This window comes from Taudactylus pleione, unplaced genomic scaffold (genome assembly GCF_031769625.1).
Source record: "Taudactylus pleione unplaced genomic scaffold, aTauple2 ptg000093l, whole genome shotgun sequence".
Lineage (NCBI taxonomy): Eukaryota > Metazoa > Chordata > Amphibia > Anura > Myobatrachidae > Taudactylus > Taudactylus pleione.
In genome coordinates this window covers 12,609,444-12,629,700 of record NW_028284495.1, presented here as the reverse complement: position 1 = coordinate 12,629,700, position 20,257 = coordinate 12,609,444, and the positions used below count along the sequence as shown (strand labels likewise).

Here is a 20,257-nt window from a genome sequence, read left to right as displayed (position 1 = left end):
CTTTTGCAAGAAGGAACAGACATAACACTCCCTCTCTGTTTTAACAAATCGATAATTTACCAATGTATTTTGTAGTCCTTATCAAGACTTAATAATTGGTATTAACAACTATCATGATACATATGCTGTACTTTATTTTCAATTATGTATCAACAAAAATAAATACTGTTAAAATAGAATATTTCCTTAATCAGCAAGTATGTGAATTGTTCTGCTGTGACATCCATTCAAGTTATAGTTAGAATTTGTGAATTAAATAGTTCTGATCCAGTTGTCAAAGAGTAACAACAAACACGCTGTAGTATCAGTGAAACACTTTCAAGACCAGATTTCCTCAGATCAAGCAATCCTGAAAAACCCATGGATCATACTTGCCAACTCTCCCTCATTGTCAGGGAGACTCCCTGAAATAGCAGCAATCTCCCTGTCTCCCTGAAGAGTCTACCAATCTCCCTCATTTCACCTTACCCCCATTATGACACTGTTATATAAAAGAAAAAGCAGAGATATATACATTCAAATGGGATCATTAGTATAATTTCCCTGTATTGGTTATAAGGCACAATAATCCCTATGGTTACATGTATTTTCTGAGAAGTATCAGTGTGTTTTCATCAACAAGTAGATGTTACTAACTGCTTTGGGGCTCATTTACATGTGGATGTAAATCAATTTTATGACACGCCTCTCAGATGTAGCAGTACACACCCACTTTACCACCGTGCTCATAGGTGCTGCTTTCACAATCTCCCTGAAATGCTTTTTCAAAAGTAGGCAAGTATGCCATGGATGAGGATGACAACATTGAAAACATCTAAATAAACAACTTGCTTGCTGACAAATCCCATGTAATTAGCCTGACCTCTAAAGAATTGCAATGCGATCTCACAGTACAAAATTGAAAAGCATAAAAGCCCCCAACACCTGCAAATTACCCCCCCCTCCCCTTGACAGCTTTTTGACTGTTTTTGTGATGTTTCTGGGATGCTATCCATAGCCATGCCTATAAGCTCTAGAACTCTGATATACAGGTAATGACTGTGTGGTGGCACTGATGGGCATGCTAACATTCTGCCCTCACTGGTGACATTGGCATCTCGCACCAATAACATGCTACATTTCTCCAGTCCCAAGAGGTAACTAAGCAACATAATAATTTAATAGTCTGAAATGGCCTCTGTTGGCATAGTGATACAGGCTGGAGGAAATACATCTCACATAGATATTACTTTTTAATATTTTGCTGGCTACATGCAGATACAAAATAATTGTTAGACATTTTAGTTTGGATTTTTTTACACAAATCATAGCTATTAAACCAAACGTTTAATAGAATAGAATGATGACGCTTTTCTTTTTTTATATAGTTGTTGCTATTAGAAAGCTTGAAAATATGTATATTATTTTTACAGATATTGGGGTAGATGTACTAAGCCTTGGAGAGTGATAAAATGGAGAAATTTAAAGTACCAACCAATCAGCCCCTAACTGTCACTTTTCAAACACAGGGCCTGATTCAGACCCGGTCACAAGCGCTGAGCGCTCGCAACCGGGTCGATGGTGGCCCACAGCGCATGCGCACGACGGAGCTGGCTCTGTCGTGTGCCTGCGCGAGACCCGGCTAGCGACGTACAATCCGTCACTCCGGGTCTTGCACCAAAGGGGACGAGCTGTCGATGTTGAGTGACAGCTCGCCCCCTTTGGAGGCGTTCCCATGAGAACGCCTGCCGTTTGGGGGCAGCCCCACTGACATCACCAGTGATGTCAGTGGAGAGATTCCGGCTCTGTCAGAGCCGAAATCTCTCTGGGGCTTGCGGCCACAAGACCCTACCACAAGGGTCTCGTCGCAAGCCCGATGGTCGCGATGGTCTTGACCATCGTGACCATCATCATGGCCGCTCGCAATAGCTGTGGGTGGTCACACACAGCTATGCGAGCGGCCAAGAGGCCGATCCGAAAAAAAAAGCCCGGCCCTGATTCAGAGCGAGCGCTCTGTCAGAGTGAGCGGCTCTGAATCAGGCCCACAGCCTGTAACATAGCAGTTAGTAGCAGATTGGTTGGTACTTTATCTCTCTCCACTTTATCACTCCCCAAGGCTTAGTACATCTCCACCCTATCAGTGGTAGAGATACTGCATAGGGAAGCTGTGGCCAATTCAGAAGAAGAACACATCAGAAACGTTTCCGAAAGTCATTTTCATGAGTACATTTATCAAAATATTCATCTTATTTTCCAGAATCCCATACAGTGACATCTTACTAAGGTTTAGAAAAAGACACAGGTCCATCGAGTTCAGCCTTTTAGAATTTGTAACTGTGCTGATCCAATTAGAAAAGATTATTTTCCTTTCCAATTTTGTTGAGTTGAGATCCGGTCATCACAATCATTTTGCAGAACTGTTTCTGGTCCTCATTCATCTGTTAGTGACCCCATCTATGCAAAATTATACCACTTTTGCGTTCATGTCGAGGAACAGTCGTCAGAGCTAGTTAAAAAGTAGTTTAAACATGAATGTAAAAAAAAAATCTATAGTAAAAAAAAAATCTTTTTTAAAGACTTTTCAACTACAATTTTCCCGAAAGGGCATGCTGTGAAAGTGAGGTTAGTTTGAAAACAATAGTATCCTGTACACAGAATACAGTGCTTTGTCTGTATTTCTTTTTTTTTGTGCTGGCATAGTTATATTTTTATTGTTGTCTCTGTCAATACTTGATAAGACCAGTGCCAGTCCTGACTAAATATCATGTAGGCTGTCTGTCCAGGAGGAGCAATCTGTGTGAAAGAGAGGCAGGGTTGACAAATGCTGCATTACTACCATTAGATTGTAGATTGCAGCAGACAATGGGGCAGATGTATGAAGCTCTGGAAAGTGATAAAGTGCAAAGTGATAAATGACCAACCAATCAGTTCCCAACTGTCATTTTTCAAACACAGCCTGTAACATGACAGTTGGGAGCTGATTGGTTGGTCGTTTATTACTCTGCACTTTATCACTTTCAACAGCTTCATACATCTGCCCCAATATACCTTAAAGCAGAGGTTCCCACCTCAAGGCACCCCAACAGTTCAGGTTTTAGAGATATTCATGTCTGAGAACAGAGGTGGTTAAATCAAACTGAATGACGTACTAATTAAGTCACCTGTTCTCAACATGGATAGCCTTAAAATCTTGACTGTTATGTTGGCCATACACGGAACGATTGATCACACAATTTTGGTCAGTTTTTACAGGTTGGACAGACCAATCTTATGAAAATAGTTGTGTTTTGAGTATTCTGTGACCCCGATGCGTGTCCCCGCCATCGTCTAGTTCGCAGATCAGATGGTTTTGCAGAGAGACCTCAACCTATCGTGTATGATTCGCAATCTTATGTGAAGTTTTATGTGCAGTCTTATGTGAAATCATTGCATTTTCAAAACAAATCGTCCAGGATCTTAAGGGAATAATTTCATGGGAAATCGTACAACTCATCTTACCAACTTTTGAATCTCACCGTGTATGGCCACCATTAGGGTGCCTTGAGGACTGCGGGCCTTATTCAGGTTGGATCGCAAGTCTGCGTTGGCACGCATCTGGGCCATGTTTGTGCTCTACGCATGCGTATACATCACAGTGCGCGAACTGGCCGCTGCGTTCGGGAAGCGATCACAATGAGCACGCAGTGCCATCGCATAGTGATTGACATGAAGTGACCGTATGGGGGTGGAGAGGAGGGGTGGTCGGCAGAATGCAGGCGTGTCTGTGTGTTTGAACGCCGTTAAAGAGGCGTGCATAATTAAGCCCCTGCGATTGCATATGCTGGCAGAGGTCTAGATGGCGAGAGGAAGTTTAGCCATTTGTGCGGTAGGGTCAGGTCATCCACAACTGTGTGAATGGTTCTGATGTTAGTCACTGTTACCGATGTTTTCGCTGACTTGCAGATGCATGTCATGGGAAGTGGGCGGCTTTATACAGTGGTGGGCGTCTTGGTAGAGTGCTGCGATTGCATTAATTTGCATATTTTCGCAGCGAGTGGGTGCGTGCAATTGCAGACTTGTGATCTGTGATGAATCAGGCCCTGAATTTGGGAACCTCTGCCTTAAAAAATAATTAAACCTAAAATGTGTTGTTTTATTTTAATCTACCACAAACCAACAGCACTATGAGGATTCCATGCCAGGGTCCTGTACAGTCCATCAGGGCATATACCTGCCAGTGACCCAGTAATTTATGTCCTGGGTTCAGAACTAGAAAAAATGGTATAAAACTTATTGTGCCAGGTTCTAAGGCTGATGATGATTGGACGGACCAGCAGCACACTAACACAACAAGGTTACTAGAGAATAACTATTCCTAGCTGGGGAATTTCATCTAGACATGATCTGGGTTCTTGGGCAAAACAGAGGGTCTCATTCAGACCCACTCGCAAGCGCTGATGCGCTCGCAAGCGGGTCAATGTAGAGGCCCTGCGCAAGCGCAGTGGCCGCACTGCGCGTGCGTAAGCCCTGGAGCTCCGGGGCTTACTACAAAAGGGATGGCTGTCTATGGTGATCGACAGCTTGCACCGTTTTGTAGGCGGGGCGGGGGGTGGCTTGCCAAACGGAGGTGTTCCCGACGTAGGGTCTCGTTGCAAGCCCCGATGGTCTTGACAATCGCGACCATCAACCTGGCCGCTCGTTAAAGCTGTGGGTAGTCACCCACAGACTAGCGAGCGGCCAAGAGGCCGGGTCAGAAAATAGATGCGGCCGCCCTCATTCAGACCAAGCGCTCACATTTTGCGAGCACCTCTGAATGAGGTCCAGAGTCTTTTGTATAATGCGTGTGTGAGTCCATTCATCCTTTGTGCTGAATGTTATACATTTTATCTCTCTGTTGATATTTATAAAGTGCTGTTGTCTTTTTACCTGTGGCTTTCTGTAGTAGATGAGGGAACCATTCGTTAAATATATTTATGACCTTCTCCAGGTCCATGTCTGCAATGTCCACAATTATCTTATTTCTGTTTATAACACCTAATGTAGAACATGTGCTGATGCCACAGTTATTGTTTATGGGTTGGCTCAGGAGTGCTGTTCTTATGCAGTCAATAATGGCATAGGCACAGTGGGAAAGACCTCAGCAATTACATTTCATAAGGATTATTAATAGTCTATTAAACTCTTCCTCAAATTACACCCAATGTCGGCATTCAACGAAAAGTTATTTATTTATGCATCTTCTTAAATGTCACTAATAAGCTAAAAACAAACAGCTCCCAACCTCACAATTTAGGGCAACCCCTATGGAATTAAGCTGCCAAGAGTCCACAGATGCCCATCAAGTGGGATCTTTTGGATTTTCCTATAACAGAACATTTATGGCAAATTGATAGTTACAGGTCATATTAATAAAACATTTGTTATCATAAGAACAGTAAGATCTCCCCATGCTCACAGCTCGCTGCTTCCTGCGCTAAACTCATGCTCGACATATGATGTTGCCATTCTTACAAGCCTAGAGTCATGTACATTATAAACCGTTTTACTCCAAACGATTTATTTTATTATTGATGCTTCTCTTTATCTTCTACTTAAATTGTTTACTCATTGTATTATTAAACCTGACAATTTATGCATGACTGGAGTTACACATCAAGAGCAAAGCACAAGCCGATGATTCTGATACGGGAAGTCAATATGCTAAGCTACTCAATTGTCAAAGAATAATATAAGAAAATAGGTTCAGAGAATCAAATCAGAACCAGGAAACCAACCAGTGAAAATAGTTGCTCAGGCTGAATAACAATATGTAAGTCTTGTAGAACGTAGATCAGAACTTATCCACCTCACTGCCCTCTCCTCCACTAGAACTGTTCTCTATTTTGTTCCTAAGCCCATCACAGTGTCCATATTAGGTGTTTATTTTATCCACCCTTTTTGTTTTTTTATTTTTTTATGGCCCAGGTAAATGAAAAAAACAGGCATATCTTGTGTAAGGAACAAATGGGGAAAAATTCAGGAATGATGAGAGGATTACAAAAAAAAATGTTTTTAGAACCAGGGAGTAAAATAAAGACACTAAGATGAAAACAAAATAGTGCCATGAAATTACATATGGAGTTTTGATGGGCTTGATTTTACGTCAAAACTCACCATCTCAAAACCACTTCTTTTCATCCGCCTGCAGGACTTGAGGTAAGTGCGTATGCGTTTTCTGGCACGCTCTTGGTACTCAGGGAATTGTCGCCTGCATGAGTCAATGATTGCCTGGATCTTTTCTTTGGGCTGCTTAGAGATAGGGACCATTCGGTCCAAGTTTTCATCTACAAACAGCCTGACAAACATCTGTTGGTAAGAGGGAGACAGAGGAGAAGGGGTTGGAGGACTGCTCTCGTCTCTCATCTTACTACCATAGATTCTTGACTGGAACAGACACTTTGCCATGGGAAGAAGATGGATTGCAGAAAGAAGCATCATCCTAGACCAAGTATAGTTCCTCATGGAGTAATTTCATAGGACAAACCAGCAAGCAGAAGCAAAGTTATTAACATTGCACAAAAAAACATGAAATTCCCAAGAAATAAACATACTTGGTAAACTTTGGTTTAATGTATACTGTACTGTGATTCTCTATTTGGATAAATCAAAGCATGACCACAGACATTAATGGTGGATAATATCAAATAGAGTAGGGCTACAACACAACACAACACAACCTTGTAAAGCCTGACACACAAAATAAAACTTGTAGAAAGTCACAGAAACTCATATATCAAATATGATACAAATGGCGTTATAGAGTTAAGCAAAGAAAGAAAACAAAATAAAAAAAACGTAGCGGGGATGAGCTTGAATTACATATGGGTACTCACTTCTTAAAATATATATATATATATATATATATATACATACACATACATACTGGTGATCATTACTATGATGAATTATGCCAAAGAAGCGTCTTCAGTCTACTATTGACCAAATCAAGAACAGTTCGGAGAAACTGTTGTTCAATGGAGAAATACAAATAGCTTAGTCTCAAGGCTTGACATTAACATTACCTATATCCACTGAACAGCAGTTTCTGAAGACTGGATGCGGAGATGGTGATTCCATCTTCTATGCATATTGTACTGGATAAGGTCTTCATGCACAAAGTGCTGGTCGATTATGGAATTATTATATATTGACAGACTTTGTTTTGAACTACCAGGAGGGTGGCAATAGCAGTGTCAGAAAAGATGGCAGATTGAATAACATATATACATACAGTATGTAGACCAAAAATATGATTTAACCAAATTGTGATTTGGCATGCTGTTGTGTAAGGATGACAAAGCTGGTTTCTTTTTTCTTTTTGGTGCAGTTTCTGATCATGAGATGAGATTTTTTGCAGTTGAAAAAGAATAAATACATGGAACATAACAGTGAACCCACGGATGAATAGAATATGGAATTATCCATCATGTAGGCATCATAGAGGTCATTCTACTCTTAATGGCAACCAAGTCTGTAACTCGTTTGGTCAATGCAACCAAATAATTCATAACAATAGAAAACGGCAATTGCTCCAACATACATATCATACCCTATAACCATCCATCACAAAATATTGATTAGTTCATAATAGTATTTCATTATTGTCCCACATAACTATACAGAACCTGGTACCATAGACACACATTCATATTGTAGGTTATTTTCTAGGAGAGTAATTATAAACCCTTACATTAAAAGCTTTCAGGCGTTCTGCTTCTACGCCGTCTGCTTCAGTTGCTTTCTCAACGTCTTCATGGTCATCGTGGTCATCTTCATCTTCGTCACCCCGGTTCAAAGACAAATCTTCACCACAACCACCTACACTTTCATTTTTACCAGAGTCATAGCTGGAGTAGCTATGTGCTGGAGACTGAAAGGAGAAGAACATACATCAGTACGGTTATCATTCTGACCATCCGTGATCTCCAAGCCTGATACAAACAAATCAACATCCTGAATAAGGAGTAACAGCAACTGTCATCTGAAAGCTAACATGTATACAGCGCAGAACAGCTTCAAGGTTACAAAGTATTGTAGCATTGTTATTTCTTCTTCCTAATACACCACTTAATATACACAACGTGATATGTTTTCAAGATCAACAATGATTATGGTCTCTAGATTTTGAACTAATAATGCTTGTCCCATAGTTGACATGTTCCAAACAATAGTTCCTGTTATAGCAGTGTAAAAATACTGTGCATAACATAGGAATAAATGTGTTGGTTGAGATTTGAATAAATTCATATTTGTTCTCTCAAGGTAACATATTATGTCACTGTATAGATGTATTTTTCTCATGGAAATTCCACTATGTATAGACAGTTTACACGTAGAACAAACTAGGGCTGCTTTGGGAAATCACGCACATTGAAGGGGCCACAATAAAATGTTACTTGCTTAAACATGTAAAATACATACAATTTCATAGTGGATTGTTAATGGTCCCTATGGAGACAGAAACGTATGTAATGCTGCTATGTATGATGTGCCACCAGTGAGAGTGTAGCCATCCCATGTAATAACACAATCCCCTTTCCTTCTGTAGCAACACGTTCTCACCTCTGCAGCAACAACACCACAGCCCCATAGCAACACGTTCTCCTGCCCTGCCTCTGTACTCTCCATTTGGCTCCCACTATCAGTGGCAAATCAATAGTGGGTGCAGGTTGTGCAGTGCACACAGGCACCTGGAGACCCACACCGCCACCCTGCACCCATTTAGTATACTTACCTTGCCAGAGTCCCGCGGGGCTACGCAAATCACCTGCAAAATGGTGAAACCCAATTTTCCCAGAGATTTGTGCATGCGCAGTACAGAAAGCACAGGGAACGTATAGTGGGCGCCATGTTCTCAGTGATCCGCGCATGAGCTGTAGACTCCGGCACAGTGCCAATTCCTCCATGCCCACTACACTGTGGGATCAGTATCGATGCCATCAAACATATGCAATCCTGTGTACTTAGGGAATATTTGTTCTCCTTGTGACATTGGATTTAGTATTTTTTTTTTCTTTTTCTGCTTCAGTCATGTAAATAAATATAGGTTTGTATGCTTTGCATGCAAAGGGTTTTTATTTAATTTTTTTAAATCAATGTTTGTATTGAAATTTTACAGTAAACAGCTAGACAATAATAAAGAGCATATTGAGAACCACCATTACAATAGATTACCAAGGAAATGGGGTACAATCAGTAGAAAAGAAAAACAAAAACCAACGTGTCATAGACATACTATTGAAAGACCAACAACAGAGCCAGAACCAAACTAGACTGGGGTAGATGTCAGACTTCTTTGAACAGGAGGGGGGGGGGGGGGAGATGAGAATAAACAGACATCAGAAGGAAATTTACTATCAATTTAAGAAGATATTATAAAGACATCAAAATATAAAACCTAAAGGGGGTGACGCACAGGGCAAATAATGGAGAGATGAAAAATTAGCAGACACCAGGTAGTGGGGATGACTGATATTGGTACCACGGGGACCAGACCTTGTGAAAGGCAGCCACAGTGTTGTTATGTAGGCTCGAAATGTATTCCATTGAGGCCACAATATGGACACGGGGTCAAAGGGCTGCTAAAAAGGTAGCAGATGAAGACTTCCAAGCTTTAGCAATCACATATGTGGCTTATTAACTTGTCCTGATGTTTACTGGCCACCCACACTGGGTCACACATCTCGCTGCAGAGAAAGACCAGTGATCTGCGATATCAGGTCCCATACTTGAACCCAGTAAGTGAAAATTACAGGGCATGATAGCCGTATGTGAAAAAACATGACAAAACCCTCCACATACTACAGCAGGAACTTGAAGTTGAAGAAAACAGTGTGTGAAGTTGACACGGTGTTAAGCACCATCTAATATAACATACAATATGTTTCCCTTATAGCCACGCTTATGGAGGCTTTGGCAATTCTGGACCTAATAGCAGGCCATACCTCATCATCCATAGGGCCAGCCATGCAAAGGATTGTTTTAAAACCTCAGTGTAGCTCTGACTATAGGAATGAAAATAAATTACACAAAATTCTCTAAAATGCAACAGAAACCAGACATTTGTTGGAAGCAGGCAATTAAATATCTCTCTGTCATTTCTTTAGTTTTGTTTTAAATACAAATTATTTATAAATGCACTGAACATTCTAACATATTTTGATTTGTTTAACACTTTTTGTTAACAACATAATTCCATATGTGTTCTTTCACAGTGTTGATGTCTTCAGTATTAATCTATGTTGAAAATAATTTAAATAAACAAAAACCACTGAATGAGAAGGTGTGTCCAAACTTTTGACTGGTACTGTAATATATATACTAGCGTTCAAAAGTTTGGGGTCACCCAGACAATTTCGTGTTTTACATGAAAACTGACTTTTATTTATCAAATGAGTTGCAAAATCAATAGAACTTAAAGTCAACACATTGGCAAGGTTAGAAATGATGATTTTTATTTGAAATAATAATTTTGTCCTTCAAACTTTGCTTTCGTCAAAGAATGCTCCTTTTGCAGCAATTACAGCATTGCAGATCTTTGGCATTCTAGCTTTTAATTTGTTGAGGTAATCTGAAAAAATTTCACCCCACACTTCCTGAAGCACCTCCCACAAGTTGGATTGGCTTGATGGGCACTTCTTGCGTACCATACGGTCAAGCTGCTCCCACAACAGCTCAATGGGGTTGAGATCTGGTGACTGCGCTGGCCACTCCTTTACAGACAGAATACCAGCTGCCTGCTTCTTCCCTAAATAGTTCTTGCATAATTTGGAGGTGTGCTTTGGGTCACTGTCCTGTTGGAGGAAATTGGCTCCAATCAAGTGTTGTCCACAGTGCATGGCATGGCGTTGCAAAATGGAGTGATAGCCTTCCTTATTCAAAATCCCTTTTACCTTGTACAAATCTCCCACTTTACCAGCACCAAAGCAGCCCCAGACCATCACATTACCTTCACCATGCTTGACAGATGGCATCAGGCACTCTTCCAGCATCTTTTTACTTGTTCTGTGTCTCACAAATGTTCTTCTGTGTGATCCAAACACTTCAAACTTCGATTCGTCTGTACATAACACTTTTTTCCAATCTTCCTCTGTCCAATGTCTGTGTTCTTTTGCCCGTATTAATCTTTTCCTTTTATTGGGCAGTCTTAGATATGGCTTTTTCTTTGCCACTCTGCCTAGAAGGCCAGCATCCCGGAGTCGCCTCTTCACTGTAGACGTTGACACTGGCATTTTGCGGGTACCATTTAATGAAGCTGCCAGTTGAGGACTTGTGAGGCGTCTATTTCTCAAACTAGAGACTCTAATGTACTTGTCTTCTTGCACAGTTGTGCACCGGGGCCTCCCACTTCTCTTTCTACTCTGGTTAGATCCTGTTTGTGCTGTTCTCTGAAGGGAGTAGTACATACAGTTGTAGGAACTGTTCAGTTTCGTGTAAATTTCCCGCATGGAATAGCCTTCATTTTTAAGAACAAGAATAGACTGTCGAGTTTCACATGAAAGTTCTCTTTTTCTGGCTATTTGGAGAGTATAATCGAACCCACAAATGTGATGCTCCAGAAACTCAACTAGCTCAAAGGAAGACCAGTTTTATAGCTTCTCTAATGAGCAAACCAGTTTTCAGCTGTGCTAACATAATTGCACAAGGGTTTTCAAGGGTTTTCTAATCATCCATTAGTCTTCTAACGAGCTTAGCAAACACAATGTACCATGGTTGCTGGAAATGGGCCTCTATACACCTATGTAGATATTCCTTTAAAAACCAGACGTTTGCAGCTAGTATAGTCATTTACCACGTTAACAATGTATAGTGTATTTCTGATTAATTTAATGTTATCCTCATTGAAAAAAAGCACTTTTCTTTCAAAAATAAGGACATTTCTAAGTGACCCCAAACTTTTGAATGGTAGTGTATATATATATATATATATATATATATATATATATATATATACACTAAATAAGTTACATATCATTCAATACACACTGAAAAATATGAACTTCCATAATAAAAATTGTTTGTTGCTACATTGCTTATTCTGCGCAGTGATCTTTCATATAATTGGTATAATTTACTTTTTGCTAATAACTGTAAAACTACAGTATTGAACAGAATAGCAATAAAATTAGTAATGATAACAGTCTGCTGGTAGAATCCGCACAGTCCATAAAATTAAAACATTATAATTTTTTTGTGTGCAAACTGTTCCCACTAAAAAAAAAAAAAACCAGAATATTTTTACTTCAAGCGTCTTTGAACACAATTAATCAGGTTAGAGAAATGTTATACAGCCAGAGGGGGCAGGCTCAAGCTGTGGGGCTTCTAATGATATTTGTGCAATCTTGACTCTGTGAATGGGTACTTGAATTTATGGACATCTTAAATGAGCTAATGAGATATATTTATATGAGCTGTCTGAAGAGACGTATTAGCATGCTGTGAAATTTTATTGAGGAGAAAGAAGTCTGTGCTTGCTTCCTATTCAGCAGGTCATTTTATTCTTACCTTTTCATTATAGTCGTTGCTTTCTTTATTGTTTTAAACTAATAGAATCAAACTCTGACTTATTGCAAGAGAAGAAAAAAAAACTGTAATTTCAGATTGATTAAAATATCTTAAACGATGATACTGTCAGATGACCCTCTACATAACAGTGTGTTTTACTGATTTCTGCCTGCTGGGGCTCACACTAGCAGACCTGGGAACTGTGAATGTAAATTCAAACTAGTGGCGGAAAAAAACACTCCTCATAAAGAGAAATAGATTACAATAACAACTTAAAGCAGACCTCCAACCTAAAAGGGATTATTACAGTAGATGTGGTCAATTACGCTGAGAGAAAATTCTGAGGATAGTTACAAATGATCATCCAGAATAAAGCTTTCTTCTTTGTATACTTTTTATAAAGATGTATTTATAGGTTTTATACTAAAGTCGTTTTCACTTTAATGATTTCTTTTTCTAAATAACCTCACTGATAAATAAAAGTGCATTTGCTCTGTTTGGCAGGCTCCCAACACTTACATGTAGTGTGGAACTCTACAGGTCACCTATGGCCAGTGGCGTAACTACTGCCCCCGCGGTGGCTTGGGGGCCGTAGCTTCACCACTGCAACTGTGAGCGCTGGCCTCTGAAGTGATTGGAGGCTAAGGAAGCCTCCAATCATTTCAGAGGCAAGCGTTCCCAGTAATGCAGTGCGCGGGTGACGTCATGACGACACCCGCGACCTGGGGAACCTGCGCAACCTCATCTGCTGGATCAATTTAGATCCAGTCAGCACGGCAGCAGAAGTGATAGCCCGGATGACACGCGGAGTCAGGTAAGTACTGGGGTGGGGAGGGGAGGGGACACGACTACAGGAGGCACTACTTTAAAGGGTACAACTACAGGGGGCACTACTTGAAGGGGCACAACTACAGGGTCACTACTTTAAAGGGCACTGCATATGGGCACTACTTTAAGGGGCATTGCATAAGGGGCACAAGTACAGGGGGCACTACTACTACAGAGGGCATTGCATAAGGGGCACTAGTACAGGTGGCATTGCATAAAGGGCACTAGTATAGGGGGCATTGCTTAACGGGCACTGCTACAGGTGCCATTGCATAAGGGGCATTGCATAATGGGCACTACTACAAGGGGCATTGCATAAGGGGCACTATTACAGGCGGCATTGCATAAGGGTCACTAGTACAGGGTGCCTGCATAATGGGCACTACAACAGGGGGCAATGCATAATGGGCTCTATTACAGGGGGCACTGCATAAGGGGCACTAGTACAGGGAGCACTGCATAAGGGGCACAACTACAGGGGACACTGTATAAGTGGCAGTAACTTGATATACGCAGTTTATAGGTTGTAAACTATGTTCCCAATAATCTGGTTCTACACGGACATAAGAACTATGCAACCTGTCTTGAGCTGAGGTGACAGACTGGCAGGAGCGGAGAGAAGGGTTGGTGAAGTAGATCTGTCAGGGTGGGATGTAATGTGCATTACTCTGTGGCATAATGTGCAATGGGCATTACTGTGCACACAATTTGGTATTAGGGGCATTACTTAGTGTGGCATGCTGTGTGGCATTATGTGTTATAAGGGGCATAATGTGTAAGGGGCATTACTGTGTGGCATAATGTATTGTATGTGGCATTACAGTGTGGCATAATGTGAAATAGGGGCATTGCGGCGTGGCATAATTTGTTATAAGGGCATTACTGTGTGACATTAGGTGTTATAGTGGCATTACTTAGTGTGTCATAATGTGTAAGGCAGAGGTTCCCAATCACAGTCCTCAAAGCTCCCCAACAGTTCATGTTTTAGCGATATCCATGGTTGAGCACAGATGACTTAATTAGTACCTCAGACAATTTGATTTAACCACCTGTGCTTAACCATGGTTATCACTAAAACCTGAACTGTAGGGGAGCCTTGAGGACTGCATTTGGGAACCCCTGGTGTAAGGCACATTACTGTATCATGAAACCAACAGCTTCAACGTCGTCTTTGGGTGTGTTTGTATTTTGGGTGTGGGGTCAAACTTTTTTGCCATGGGGGAGCAAAATTTATAGCTACGCCACTGCCTATGGCCCTGCTTTGCTGTCTCCATAGCAAAAGAGACCCGACACAACAGCTCTCAGTTATACTGTATGTAAATACTAGGAACCAGATACAGCAAATGGTTGGGGAGGGACAAAGTACTATGGCTGGCTCGTAAGATATTTAACACTTCTGATTTTATTTTATAAGGAAGACCTTTTAAATGCTATTCGGTTTTACCCACTTCTACTATGGTCCAGTATGGCCTACTATGGGGTTGGGTACGGGATCCCGGCGGTCAAAATACCGACAGCAGCATCCCGACAGTCAGAATCCTGACGCCTTCAGGTAAGTATCCCTACCCTAACCCCTAACCCACTATTCCCACAGCTTAACCCTAACCCTCCCCCCACAGCCTAACCCTTACCCTCCCTCTCTGCAGCCTAACCCTAACCCCCTCTCCCTGCTACCTGACTCTAATTCTCCCCCTAGTACCAAACCCTAATACATACCGTTAGGATGCCGGTGGTCGGGATTCTGGAGCCAGGATCGTGACTGCCCGAATCCCAACACTACGGGATGCCGACTACTTCCCCTCATATGACATAGGGGGATATATCCGTGATAACTGAGCATTTCACAGTGCAAACAATTGTGACCTTCCTAAATGCCTTTCTTTTTTTTCTCTGAGCATTTGATTCTGCATCCCATGTCCTTATGGCTGGCTACATCATTTGCAAGACAAAGAACACAACAAGTTTCTATTATTTTGTTAATGTGTTTCTATTAACTAATCTACATAATCCATCACAGCAAAACAGTGCAGTTCATGACGCTGTACATCTTTAAGATAACTACGCTAGGACAATATTTCAGTGAACACATCTGGTGTTTACAGATACAGATGATCACCTGCAAAACTATATGCATAACTTATGTCTAGCAAATGTTATTTTCTTGGAACCCCAACAACACTAATCCTAAAAATACATTTACACGATTCTCTATGATATCCTGTTGCTGCCTCACCACTGTCCCGCGCCGGCCATTCCTCCTGTACCCCCTGCAGCTTGCTTCCACCGCCCTTGCTTGTATGTCAATACACTCTGATAAATAAGATACTCTAAAGTAGGGATGTGCAGGCTCGGATAGGTTCGAGTTTGCACATGGAGTTCGGATTTTTCCCTCCAAAAAAACGGAACTCAGATCGAGGCAAAACGTCATCTTACATGGACGAACATCATCATTCCTGGTCTTTTGTCCAGGAATGATGATGTTCGTCCATGCAAGATGACGTTTTGCCTCGTTCTGAGTTCCGTTTTTTTGGAGGGAAAAATCCGAACTCCACGTGCAAACTCGAACCTATCCGAGCCTGCACATCCCTACTCTAAAGGGGCCCATCCATTAGCAGATAAATTTGAACGATGAATGATTTATCGTTCAGTCGCTGAATTTATCTGCTAATGGATAGGCTCTGAACGATAAAAATGCGCACTCCCGCGGCCGACAAATTGGGCCTTTTGTCTCTCCAACATGTTGGTCAATTATCGTTTATCGCTGACAGATATTAGAACTATCTGTCGCGGTAAACGACGAACGACGAACAATTTTTTAATGAAAATGAATAGAAACATAAAACTTGTGTTATTATCTGAGTAATGCAGCCAATCACCTACAACAGGTGCCTTATAAATAAAACACTAGCATTTTCAGCATTCTAACATGAAAGAAAAAAAAAAAGCTGAGGACGAAATAGGCAACACCTCCATCTGCCCAACCGGCCACAACACCATTTAGACACACGGGCAGGCTTCCTAAATGGTCGGTCACACTTTTTGTTCCCCTGCGGACTCACAGAGGGAAAGGAATTAGTGATACACAAAGTGTGTCAGTTTTGCTTCCCCTTCCTAGTAAATTGACATTGTCTAGGTGACAGCTACACTTCGATGGTTCTTACTTAGTAATTTCCAATTTCAATCAAATTAAGAGACGCTCAACACGTACAAAGAAAACATAAGTGACGTTAAAGTGATATACTTTACAGGCTAATTAAGTCACACAATTTCAACACTTCTTCGGTCTATTATTCAGGTACGGTGTACGATGGAATCTGGAATAGCGCCTATATTTATATATACAAGTACAACATAATCAAATTGTCATCACAGTGACACACATTTGCAATGTAGAATTAGTGGCACTCTGGACAGATAATAAAGTTCATAAAGAATGTAAACTATTGTACAAATATAATATATAGGCACACATACTGATTAGCAAATCTAAAGTGACATGTGGGCTGGAGGAGCCTGGTTCAGTTCATGACTACGTAAAAGGTGAGAACCGTTTTATGAAAGCAATTTTTGGACAAGTTAAACATTCTGATTTATTATTCAATGGGGAGCAGAACCCCAAGTCAAATAAAGAGGACACCAAACTAATTAAATTGCTGATGGAACATAAATATCTGTCTAGGCCACATTGTAGTGTTTATCTATTTCCATGTCCTGATACTGTGATCCGAATCAGTTCAAATCCCGACATGAGAAGGGCGACAGCAGAAGATCCTGACGCTGACTGGTAAATACACTAACCCTCCCCTCTCCCCCCCTAACCCTTCCTTAGGGGTGCCTAACCCTAAAACCTCCGGGGTGGTGCCTATCCCTAAGTCCACCCCGGGAGTGCCTAAACCTAACCCCCCCTTCCCGCACCCTAAACTTAACTCCTTCCAGGGGGTGCCTAACCCTAGCCTACCCCCGGGGGTACATAACCCTCCCCCCTAGGGGTGCCTAACCCTAACCTTCCCCCCCAAAACCTAACCCTAACCCCGCTACACTCCCTAAACCTAACCCTCCCCCCCCTTCACGGCTAATGCTTTGGACGCCCCAGACTTACCTCGTTCGGGCTGTCGTCCTTTGGCGTTCTGGTATCGGGATTCAGATAGGCGTCGGTATTTTGACAGCTATCTGAAGTCCCCCGTCGGCCTCCTCGTGTCGGGATATAGAACGCAGGCATTTAGTCCGCTAGTCTATAAACTGCATCCCAGATTATACTGTAGTAACTGCTGAAGAAATGCACTGCTACAGGACCATCTGTCTATGATCATTAGTAAGCTGGTGGGAACGATAATCAGGCAGGGTATGAGAGCAAACAATCGTTCGTTCACTCCCATCTAGTTGATAAAATCAAACATGTTTAACTTTACCAATTAGTTGGAACGCCTGCTTCTGTTAAAATCTGAAAAATTGTCAGCTTACTTCTCCCGTAAGCTAGTACAGCACACTCCCATCCTGTGTGCTCTCGTCCTGTGTGCTCTATCGTTGGCACTCCAGTGCCCCAAAGAAGTCATTGCTTCTGATCTGGGCGATCACTATAAATCGAAACCCATTGTACAGAAGTCTGCACATGAGTCTTCAGCTGAACACCACTAACCTGACCTTCTCTGTCAACTGGATCCAGCGGCTGAGTCAGGAGTTGACGCCTGTTCCTGCATGGCTTGGTGTCAACGCTGTCCCACTACTGGTCGCCTGTCCTCTGAGTTGGCATACCAGGCAGTGCACAAGCTTCTAGTGATCCCTGCAGGCTGCAGCTGCCAAGGGAGCAAAGGTACTATATAATATATCTATAATACAAATGAGTTCTTCTGGGAGGTATTGGCGATATCAGTTGCAAACTAGCTCCTTTTTCTCTCAAACCATTACTGAGCGACACATGTAATCTGCTGAGGAACACAGGGACATATTTGACAAAACTTGCGGAGGAGGGGTTTGATGACATATGTATAACACTTTTTGTGGCATCAGAATCGTTCAGTTGTCATGTGTGGGGTACACGTCATGATCATTTAGATGGCCAGACAAGTTGAACAATTGGTAAGTTGGGTGAACGTTGGTTAGAAGTGTGGCTAGCTTTAGTAACATCAAAAGTAGAAAAAGGCACAGTATACATGACCTATACTAGCGGAGAAAGATTTTGTAGTTCCTTATATAGAAAGTAACACAAGCTGAGCATGGGCCTGATTCTGAGGCGGACTCTATGTCGGAAGTAGTTGAGCGATTATTTTCTTTTGTCCACGCGTCCAGAGTCCATGTGCATAGCTGCAGTTGCAAATGAGACACATGGTCTCAGAATTGGTTTGAAAATGTATCGAGCGATTCTGGGCAGTGACTAGGAGGAGGCTATATGGACGAATGGAGATAGTCCATCTTATGGGTGTGTTATGGGAGTGTCGCTGGACTGGTTGCAAACTCAGTTGCATAATCTCTCACACTGGAGGCCATACTCTGATAGACAATCTGCACCTAGCATGGAGCTAGAGCAATATTCAATGGCGCGACCGATGCTTCAGTCCTTGCACATGTAGACAGATGGATGTGCCCAAGGGAAGGACTTGCAGTGGTATTAGAATAAAGTCGCGAAAGCAATACCAGTAACAGTTGCACACAGACGCTGCAGCGTACAACTCAGAATCCGACACTATATGTGCTCTTTATAAAATGATGGGTTTCTTCCAACCCAGAATAACCTTCACACTCTGAGTAAAGGTCCATTCCTAATTTTTGGTAGAGGGCCAATAAGGATGGCAGTATGCATTAAAGAGGAGCCACATATAATTTATTCAGTTTACATAAATATTTCTATATAATAAATAGGTTAGTGTTTCTCTTATTTTAAAAATATTCACTTTATTTACCATTAAAATGATAAGATACCAAATTAATTGATCTGACTTAGAAACCTACAAGGACAAAATAGTTTTCCTGCATTTGCTTGTACATTTCACATTATAGTCAGACTGGCTACTAAGCTACTAAGGTCGCCGCTAACTTGCCAAGTGTGTAAAGCAGTAATTCTCACCACTTCTAAATATTAAGTTAATTATTGACTGTTATGATACTGTATATATGGGTTTCATCAGGAAGTTCAGGGAAGGACTGTGGGGGTCATTCAGACCCGGTCGCAAGCGCTGAGCGCTCGCAACCGGTTCCATGTTTCCCCACTGGGCATGGGCGAGACCCGGCTAGCGACGGACACTCCGTTGCTACGGGTCTCGCACCAAAGGGGGCGAGCTGTCGATGGAGAGTGACAGATCGCCCCATTTGGGAGGCGGGCAGGGGGCGTGGCCGGCCAAACGGAGGCGTTCCGGACGGAACGCTTGCCATTTGGGGGCGGTCCCAATGACATCAGCAATGATGTCAGTGGGGAGCTTCCTGCTCGATCAGAGCAGGAAGCTCCCTGGGGCTTGCGATTGATGATTGCAAGCCCCGATGGTCGAGATGATCTTGAACATTGCGACCATCACCCTGGTCGATCGCAAGAGCTGTGGGTGGTAACCCACAGCCTAGCGATCGACCAGGAGGCGGCACTTAAAAAAGTAAGCGGCCGCCCTCATTCAGAGCGATCGCTTGCAGCAAGCGATCGTCTCTGAATGAGGTCCTGTCTGACATACAGTATGAGCAATTTATCAATGTTAAATGCACTGCATCCATATTGACTTATACATTATTTTCTACTTGTATGTTTACAAGAATAAACATCCAGTTGTTTGTAAAAGAAAATAAAACAGAAATAATTCAACTAACAGAAAGACTAGTAACCACCACTGACAATTCACACCATGATATCATCTTGCAATATGCAAGCTTGTCACTCAGTTTTAAGAAAGAAAACATAATTAAATGATATTATAGCATGGTAAAAAAAGCTTCACAGCTAGCATACTGC

General features: G+C 41.8%; 1 protein-coding gene across 3 annotated transcripts in view; it reads right to left on the bottom strand.

The window, feature by feature from the left end:
• Window positions 1-20,257, bottom strand: part of NOL4 (nucleolar protein 4) — a 377,579-nt gene that overhangs the window by 81,000 nt on the left and 276,322 nt on the right. For 2 of the 3 annotated variants that reach the window (XM_088469570.1, XM_088469572.1), the window contains exons 7-8: window positions 7,688-7,867; window positions 6,112-6,303 (exon numbers count right to left, since the gene is read on the bottom strand). In XM_088469570.1, coding sequence (XP_088325696.1) covers window positions 6,112-6,303; window positions 7,688-7,867 — 372 coding nt within the window. The remainder of the gene's footprint in view (window positions 1-6,111; window positions 6,304-7,687; window positions 7,868-20,257) is intronic. The other variant, XM_088469571.1, reaches the window with a different exon arrangement.